Genomic DNA, 10,385 nt, shown 5'->3' on the forward strand with positions numbered 1-10,385 from the left:
TATACAAGTGGATAAATGAATAATAACTATCATAATAATACTACTAATAAAACTATTGGGAAAATATATTACAAAAAAGTTCTCAAAGTTTACCCAGAATTACTAAGGTAAAGTGTTAAAAAAGACAAAAAAAATATATTACGCTTTTCTAGTTTACTGAAATATCTGTGAAGTTAATTGATATTTAGAAAATAAACAAATAAAACAAATTCATGACATTTTTGTAAGTAAACTTAATTTACTTCTAGTTCCTACAATTTCAGCTTTTCCATGGAGTGGTCCAAATCCCTTTCTGCCCTCTGTCTGGCAGAGGATGTTTCACTGCAATTTAAATAATGCTCAAACTCACATCTCAAGTGTCTTAATGTTACATATATAGCCTGGCAGCGAGCTGCTAACTAAAAAACACAGCCAATCACTAACAACATTGTCACTATATCCCCATGGAGAAAGTTAATGCAAAATGCAAATGCACAAATCTCTATTAGGGCTCACTCCAAAGAGTATACAAAGACACCAAGGAAAGTGTATTTTAGTCAATCTTTTATTAATAAACAACTGACAATTCCCTTTTTACACATTTGGAAGTACACCTCAAACACGTGTTTACAGGTATTATGTTACAATCATTATGAATCGCTAATGATGGCAACTACATTACTGCAAATGGTGAACACGTTTATTGTGGTCACAGAACTGACTGGCTTACAACAGAATATAGTTATCGATTTCTGGGCAATTTTGATGTTGTTTATCTACACTGAAAAATATACACAGATTGCTCACATTCCCAGGGCCAGCCCAAGATTAATTGTATTTTTCAATGCACCACTATTCATGCCTCCTGTTTCCAAATAAGGGAAAACAAGTCATAATTATCAAACTTCAAATATTTTATAAGCATTGTATGTGATTAGTACTTTAAATCATTACAACAACAATAAAAAGGTTAATTATGTATGATGTAGTAAAATGTCTTTGACATCATTTGGCACCACCATCTTCATAGCAATAGCATTTGAACTAATGGTTTAAAACCTAAAATAACGTCATAGGATATTAAGAAAGTCCGACACCCTTGCAAGAACTTTTTTCTAAAGTGATTTCACAGAGATATTAACAGACCGCAGACAGAGTGTTAGATAGATGTAACAGCCAATTCATATAAACAGTCATAAGTGCAGCTTAGAAAACGATTCCCTTTTTAAATGGTACTTTTCAGCTTGGGTTGGCTCTATGATGTAACGTGAATTATCAAAGGCAGAGTTAATCCAAAGTTAATGTTATAAAACTCTGGTTTTATAGGTATACGCTCATACTGTGTACAAGCAAGATTGTCACCTGTCAGTGAGCAAAAAAAAAAATAGTTTAACGTCAACCTGTCATTATCCTGTTGGACACAGATTTTACAAGTTTATGGTTTGTGGTGTATCAGACTGTAACAGATTTCTCGAATCAAGTCACAATTTATCATGATTACAACTATTGCACTCCATAGGAAAACTCCAGAATAAAAGGCAGCACTGCATAGCACATAATTCATCGATAGCAGCTGCATTTAAGACGCTTACAAATGAAGTTCCTCATGCCGACTTTAAAGCACACGGTTCATAATGATAAATTCAAAACCACATCTGTGTTTTTTGGCAAGTTTTAAAAGACATTCCGTAAGGCTAACGGGGCTCATGAGATCCAGGTCCAAGTATGACATTACAACAAATTATTAAGTCATTCATAGGTGCATTTGTCCACTGCTACTACAAGTTCAAATAAGCCAATATCAGAGGGAAATGTGATAGCTATAACACAGTATAAGGATCACAGATACATCTGTTGTTTTGAATTAAAAGGTGACGATAGTACTCTGTGAAAGCTGTAACATGATTTCAATTTGGTCTCAGAGTAGGAGCTGGGAATTTAGTTAAGTCAGTTCCAAGTAGGGAGTTTGCAAATTGACAAAATAGTGTACGACTCGCCTACAAACCAGCTGTGAAGAAAAAGCAAAGGACATTGGTGAACAGAACAAAATGAGACTTGAGTGGAAGTTGGAAACAACTGGCAGGATGCCGTGTGCACCGTGTAGTTCATCATACAGGACACACACAAATCTGTTCATGGATCTGCAGCAATTAAAAGTGGAAACACATGGAACTGTTCTCATGTAATCAACGTCAAGACAACCAACCGATTCAGCAAGTTTCTGCCCTGATTAAAGCACCGTCATTGGAAAATGTGGACTGTTGGGTTTCCTTCTTATCACAGATACATTTTTACAGTAAAGTCATTGTTATCATTGAAAGACAAGTTATCCTGCAGTCAGTAACAAACTAGTGAATCGTTTCGGTAATTAATTCTACACTTTGTGTTGGAGAATGATATAAGTACAACACCAGTCTCATGTTTGGCCGTTAAGTACAATCAGTAGCTGATTATTTTTTATAAAGACTGGGAGGAAGAAGAAACGGTTAACCTAGCACAGGCTTCTTGAGCTGCACTACCCAGGTACTGTCTACAGACTTGTATTTATAGTACAGACATAAGAACCAGATACCAATATCCTCACCTCATGCTTGGCAAAACCCCAAATAAGTGTACTTCCCCAAAACGTTGGAACTATTCCTTTAATTCAAAGGAAGCAGGCTTTCACACATATTTCACTTCTGCATATCTGCCAGTGTGAATGTGGTTTACGATCAAAGTAAGAAATTCATATTCTGCCTGGATGAAAACAATATCAATATAATATAATCAATATCAACAAATAATCAATGCCATAAAATTCAAATCAAGCATTTCTGATGCGTCGGCAAGTTATCCTCCATGCAAACATTGAGAGTTCCGTTACAAACAATGATCATTTCTTTCATTGGAAACTGACAAAGTATTGATTTTACACATGAAGTGCAAAGATGGATCCTTCAAAGTTGAGCACACTTGGGGATGAAGCTTCCCTAAAATACTCAAGGCAATAATTTAAGTATTATATAAATTCATTTCTGTTGAATGTACAGATGTAAATGTAATTCCTCGGATCAACATGAGATGACAATACACCACACAGAGACTGTTGTCCATTACCGACCAGAAAATGCACTTTCATTGTTACATGAATGTATTCATGCACTTTCTTCTGTACTTCTTTTTAACAAACGGATCTTTTTTCCGGACAGCAACTTTCGGGTGATTCTTTTGCTGTCGCTAAGTCCTGTTTAAAAAAAAAAAAAAAAAAAAGCATTCACTTCTGTCATCGGAGTGACTCTGTTGCACTCCGATGACAGTGATGGCAGGGTCTGGCTGCATGTTGAGCCATTAGCTGAAGCAGGTTTGGGGGACACGGAGAGTAAGCAAAGGTCAGGTCAAAGGTCAGGTCATACGTAATGTGTGTGGACAATCACCGGCATCATCAGCAACACGTCCTGCGAGACTCTGAAGCCTGACGTCCAAGTTTGAAACCTTTTCCTGAAGTTGCTCCTGATGCATCAGCAGCATGGGGGATGCGCTTACCTGTGACACACACACACACACACACACATATTTACATAATCCAGCATTCAGTTTGTCAAGCTAGTGCTGCATGTGACAATGCTGTAAAGACAGCTATGCTAGGACAATTCAGCCTGACATTGTGTAAAGTGACACTACAACAAAATGCTAGGAATGACAGTTGCCCTTGCTGTTGCTTATTGATGTTTTTAACCTATGGTTTTACACCGTGTTATTTATCTTATTTTATTGTTGTATATACGTTTTTTGATTTTTATGTTTATGCGTGGTGCCACTATTTATTATTGCTGTATGTTGCACACTGTACTGCACTTCCCTCTTACTACATGCTGTGCATTGTCTTGTTGCTGTATGATGTTCACAGCAGCAAACATGTTTATAAATGAGTAACGTTAACGTTAATCCTGTCCTTTTGTTGTTTAAATACATGTTAAATAGCTCTTTTTCTGACAGCTATGAGAGTAGAGCATTTGCTTAGTGACATGGCTCTCTCAGTCTCAGGGGTCTCTCAGTAAACCAAGAGAAATGTTTCCAGTTTCCCACACCACTCGATCCAATCAGGACATAGAAGCAAGAATTCCACAATGAGGCATCATCGCGAAAGATTACTAAAATATGATGATTGATATAAAGCACACACGATACGCTATATATGGTGCAGTATGGAAATGAGACATCGCTACTGTTTATATCTTGTTTTTAGGGAAACAAATATGATAAGAGATCTGTTTCTTATCCTCATCCCTGTCAGCGGTACACAAAGTTATACATGTATTTGCCATTACTGTTGCCTCCTTAAGACAAAACTGTAAATGCTCCACAATGCTTAATTTGTTGTAATACAACAATAGGAATCTGAAGCTGTGTCGGTCAATGGGGACCAAACGCTCACGAAACATACTCACTTATCTCTATAAACACCTCATTGATGTTAATGGCATTCTTGGCGCTGGTTTCTACAAAGATGGCATGAATGGAGTCAGCATAGTCCTTGGCATCCTTTTCTGGCACCTCCCTGCAAATACAAAAAGTAGGTCAAAATTGTTATGTCGTAATAATAATAATAATAATATGTACACAGATTCTCCACTTCCACGCATGACCTGATAATCAGTTCTTCTTACTGCTATTAGATGGAAGAATACGCAAGCTCATAGACGGTATGTATAAACAAGTAAAATGTTTCTGTATTCGAGCGATCGAGCAGAAACAATCAATCCTAAAACTACTTCGTAAACTCTGACCTATGAAAGCTTATTTGGTGCAGATTAGACCAACTGTTTAGAGTCTCTCAGGTTCACCTGGCATCTGACAGGTCACACTTGTTACCAGCGATGGCAACCACGATGTTGGGAGGACCGTGTTGACGCAGCTCCTTCACCCAGTTCTTCAGTGTTTGGAAGGACTCCTGGTGATACAAGTAAACAACATTTACACCGAGTTTCACTGAGAGACGCAATTATCAGACAGTACAGTACACTGCATACTCTGTAGAAAGGTTCCAGGAATCGTTTGACATTTGGGAAAACACCCTTATTCGGCCTTGCGATGAGAGTCAGGTGGTAAGATCAATACCACTCTTGTATCTTGTATGTTGCACACTTTGCTGTTGCTGACTCACAACAGCCTAGTGTAGCTTTGCATAAAGACAAACATGAGGGTAAACAGATATTGTGGTTCTGTGCAAAGGTAAGAAAACCAAATACTTTACAGCAGTGTTAATTTAACACTACTTGGCACCAAAACAGAAGGGCAGAAAGTTATATTAGAGTGGTATTAACCTTCTCTAAGCATGTCAACACACTGATACATTTCCCAACAGGTCAAAATCCATTAAAACAAAACATATAATGAAGCACACACAACAGACACATTACCTCTTTTGTGATGTCATAAACAATGATAGCTGCTGCAGAACCTCTGTAGTACATTGGTGCCAGAGCGCGAAACTATGGAAAGGCAGAGAAAATAAGCAGAGAAAGAATATATATTTCACAGTAAAAGGGACTCTGACAGAAATGAATCGCTACATGAACTTGACCATATAATCTTCTGACATCATAGTGTCTACATTCAAATTCAACAAACCATATGAAACACTATATGAGCAGAGAACAAAAATGTTCTGTGTGATTGCAGTTTTATGTGCCCCCCCCCCCAACTCAGCTCAGGAATTAGTGTCCAGGCTTTTCACAGACTAAAGATTAGCAATTACATAAGCACACAAACTGTGCATTCTACTCAATTTCAGTTTCAATAACAGTGACTATAACAAAACTTTAAAACGGTGTATAAAAAAGCAACAAAAAAAATGACACCCCAGCATTATTTTACAAAACCAGGGCCTGGTGTTTTGAGCCTATAAGCCAGGCAGTTTTAAATAAAACCGCTTGACTTGTCTTTCCACCAAGACCTCACACATGTGGGAGCCATCAAGAGAAAGATGAGCAGAATGTGTCAAAAGCTGTTAGCGTTCTAATATTTATGGAAGCATATACATTTGATCTCAGCCCAACACGTCACAAAGCTCTGCATAGTCAAAGCAGCATGTGCAATTTCCAAATCCATCGCTGCCTGGGAGGCTGGGGGTTATTTTTTGCCAGGTTTTGGTATTTTTCCAGTAAAATACTTTCCAGTGCTTCACCAATCAGCCTGCTGTCATAATATTTTAAAAACACACTGGGCTCTTTTTTTTTTTACCTCATGGGAGGGGACGAAAAGGTTAAACCCAACATCATCTTCAGCTAAAGTGGCAGAGCAACCCAAACGTCCAGGCCACCGTGTCAACAGCATTTAAGACGACTTCAACAAAGCACCAGAAAAGGATATTAAATTAAAACATGTTTCCAAGTCCTTTTACATCATTTAGCTTCACTGACAGAAAGTCACCACATAAATATAATCGTTTATTATATTAAAAAAAGCTCTGACTGATAACTTACCATTCCTGATACTTCAATATTTATCCAACAGCTGCAGTTATGTGGTAATTTGTGATATAAATCATCTACTGAACAGTATTATGCTGCTTAAGCATCAGTTTAAATACAAAATAAATGTATATTGATGCAAGTCCTCAAAGTAGCCATTCTTTTCATACAAAATTAAATGTTTCATAATGGCATTCACATACTCTACGTGTACTTTTACTGAACTATGCGTATAATGACGTATAATGGAGGAGTAACAAATGTGGTATAACTACTTTTAAATAAAGGATTCATTTTAACTGATTTTTTCTGAATGATTTGATGAAAAATATTTGTGTAAGTTACTTTTTCATAGTTTTTCACACTAAAAAGAAGAAAATACATGTTGTTAAATTGTAGCCTACAAGTTATAGTGCATTTGACAGACTGTTGAATTGTACCACAAACTACAACCTCCAAAATGACCAGCAAGTAGAATCAACTGTTGCTCAAATTCCGAGTGGTATTAAAGGAGAATTTTCCATCAACATCTCCTAGATGTGAGAACACTTTGACGCCTTTGTGTAATTTTGGCTGGACCGGAGCTTTAAACAGGCTAATGAAATCATGTAACATGCATAATAACCAACGATATTTATGTCACAAGAGGCAACAAATGTTTTCACTTGGAATGACCCTGCCTTCCTGACAATTCTATTTTCCATTACAATTTGAATACGATGGAATAAACGATCCGTCTTGGAGTGACAGTGTTACCTCAGGAAAGCACACATTCCACATAATTATAGTTGTTACTGGCCTTAAGTCCACTAACGGGTATCCAACTTAGAATATTTGGCAAAAGGCTCTGTATGGAGTGCTCTCCGTTTCACTGGCCAGTATTGGGCTGCACCACCACCAGTCCTGTGTGGTCTATCTGTGTATTAAACCAAAGAGCAATCACGCTGAGGCCAGACATCTGACCACACAGCAGCCCAGAAAACAGCCCCAGCGATGCCCTGCGAGTGCTGATTAATTGCGGAAACCACAAGCTGGGTGCATAATGAAAGGAACCCTCCTGTTTCAGTGGGATGCAAGGTTCCCTTTGCTTGTTTTCAGTGAGAGGGCACGGCAAGGAGGGGCGGGCCTGGAATGGCCGTTGACAGCTGAGCTCAAATATACCCCCGAATTGTAAGCTCTCATGTGGTCTTGAGATATGGACTGTGGAGTGTAGCAATCGCAGAGCTTTTCCTGCCCCGGTCTTTCCTTACATGTGAATTGGCCGGATCTGCACTCCCTTTACTCAACGCAACAGATTGTGATAGGCCAAAGCTCCACAGAGGTAAGAAAACAAGCCATGAAAGGCTTTTAAATACCACAGCAGCTTTGTCAGAAAACACACACACACACACACACACACACACACACACACAAACTCTGACATGTGTGAAACCTAACAAAGGTATGTTGCAACGTTTTCGCTCACAGATGTGAAAAACTGGGAAGACTGGAGGGCTATTTGCATAATATGTAAATGGACACAAAAGAACAGGGCAAAAACAGATTTGACTTAGTGCATTATTTCATGATGTGACACAAGTGGACGAATACAGCTCGAGTATATCCCTCTTGTTTTATCTAAAATGGGGCTACCCTAATATCCCCCCAATGACATAAAGCACCAGGGCGACACCAGAATCCTATTAGGCCAATCTGTTGAGGACAACAGTGGGAATTATGATTGAAGAGGTTGTGCATGAGAAACGGGAAGGGCATTCACAAAAAAGGGAAGTGATGTAGAGTGCTAATACAAAGAAATGTGGGATGCTGTGAGTCAAACGAGAAAGTAGTTCCTTTCTCTACAACTGTGTGGCGCTTGGTGTAACTTATGCAGGATTTAACAATAAAACTGCACCCAGATACCACAATACATCATGTTCACTTATTACATATTATCTCTATGTGTGGTTTTCGTTCTAGATGTTTTGTGTCTTACAAAGCTCTCTCCAATCAGGGCATCTGTAGATACACTGAAGTCCAGGTTACATAAGGAGGGGCAACCTGGACATGATAATAACTGACAAACAACACTTTACAGGGGTGTGTGCAACATGTAACCACACAAAAGGAAAGCAATGACACACTTTTATTTACGTCTAAAAATGAGTGCAACGACAAAGCAGAAATGAAATGGAAAGGTGTGGCAGGACAAAGATTGAAAGAGACTAAACATCAACTTGTTTTCCTACTTTACGAAAACATTACAACATCCACTGGTTTAAAAAACGGAGAAGCCATCACAGAACACACCATTCTAACTTATTTAAATGATGTGTGGATGCCTGAGCACTCGAGGAAGCGTTCACTGAACTAACAGGTAAATGTTGCCCCCTATCAGAAAAAATTAAGCACTGCATTGTTCACGTACCCCCAGGCTGGTTCAGGGAGTGGTTCTTACACATGAATAGGCATTTTCACTTCCTTTACAACTAGTAGACAAGATTATGAATAAGCCAAGATAAGCTGGTTCATTGAAAATATGAACTCCTGTTTGATACTGTACCAAAACACTTGTAAACCCTCTTCAGGTTCATTATTCACCAGCCAATCAGCCAATCAAAAAAATCAAGATCCCAATGGGACTTACGAACCCTCTCTTGTCCTGCTGTGTCCCAGATCAGAAACTTGTGCAGTTCATTTTGGTATTGCACTGTCTTCGTCATGAAGGATGCCCTGGTGAAAAGAAGTGACTTTATTTAATTTGAATGTATTCGTTAAGAAGACATTTGTAAAACTCTAATTGAAGCTTACACATTGTATTCCAAATAATTATTTCAGTCAAAGACGGTGACAAAAACAATTTGGTTCAATATACCTTATATTGTGTGCCAGCTTTAATAGACTGGTTCTCAAAATACATGTGATAATATTATTGACACATTTAAACATTAAAAGAAAATGATTTGTCAATGTTGGCAAAATTGATATTTGGCTTGTACAAAGTCGAGGCCGTTTGTGACTGTAGGAACTTACCCAATTGTTGGGTTAATGTTTGGGTCAAAGCTGTCCTCCACAAATCTCCAGACAATACTGGACTTTCCAACACCAGTGTCCTGCAGAGATAAAAATAAGGTTGATACTAAACACAGCAGCCCTGATGGTTCCAAATGACTTCATATCATAACATAAGCAGGTGAGGATGATATAAACTTTGAGGGTGTTACCTCAGTCAACATAAATGAACTAACGATAGTGACAATTATGGCGTGTGTAGTTTTATGTTTTTTTATGAGCAAACAACAGTACATGGATGTTGTGTCCAGTGAAAGATGAGTAAATAATAACTAAAGCAAAGACTGGTGATGTTATTACCTCAACCAATGAGGTTATGTTTTTGCCGGCATCTGTCAGCCTGTTCATGAGCAACAGAAGCCAAAAAGTTGAGAACTGTTTTTGTGAAATTGTCTGCTGATGTAGGTTATGTAGGTCGTAAATTTGGGCAGCGATCCGGAGTGGAGTGTATTAATCAAATTACAGAGGGATATGATGTGTGTGTGTGTTGTCACTCCCTTGATCACATGCATAAACACTTACAGTATGACCCATGTAAACAAACCAGCCGGGTGAAGGAGCAGTGATGCTACAAGTATATAAATACGGACTGGAGGTACAACATATTTAGATGGAAGACAAACGCCAACTTACCCCCAGAAGACACACTTTTAACTCTCTTAGTGCCATATCGATCTCCTCCTCTGTCAAAATGGGTTTGTTGTGATGAAGACCATTGACTATTTTATTTACAGTTATTATCTTGAGTATTCTTCGGGTGGTCTATGTTATCTAGTAGTTGTACTTCATCGTGATCACATACTGCCACATACGCGCCTCTGGTTTGCTCGTATTTGGCGCATTGTGATGTACAATTACCAAGCTAACAAGCTAACTAGCTAACAGCGAAGCTTCCAAATC

General features: G+C 38.3%; 1 protein-coding gene across 1 annotated transcript; it reads right to left on the bottom strand.

Moving 5' to 3' along the window:
* Positions 1-540: 540 nt before the first annotated feature.
* Positions 541-10,383, bottom strand: rab22a (RAB22A, member RAS oncogene family). Its single transcript, XM_083893050.1, has 7 exons — positions 10,119-10,383; positions 9,447-9,526; positions 9,065-9,146; positions 5,382-5,453; positions 4,806-4,912; positions 4,410-4,519; positions 541-3,504 (listed from the first exon to the last, which is right to left on the bottom strand). The coding sequence occupies exons 1-7, from the start codon at positions 10,152-10,154 to the stop codon at positions 3,404-3,406; spliced, it is 588 nt and encodes a 195-aa protein (XP_083749176.1). The 5' UTR covers positions 10,155-10,383; the 3' UTR covers positions 541-3,403.
* Positions 10,384-10,385: the final 2 nt, after the last annotated feature.

This window comes from Microchirus variegatus, assembly GCF_963457635.1.
Source record: "Microchirus variegatus genome assembly, chromosome: 7".
NCBI lineage: Eukaryota > Metazoa > Chordata > Actinopteri > Pleuronectiformes > Soleidae > Microchirus > Microchirus variegatus.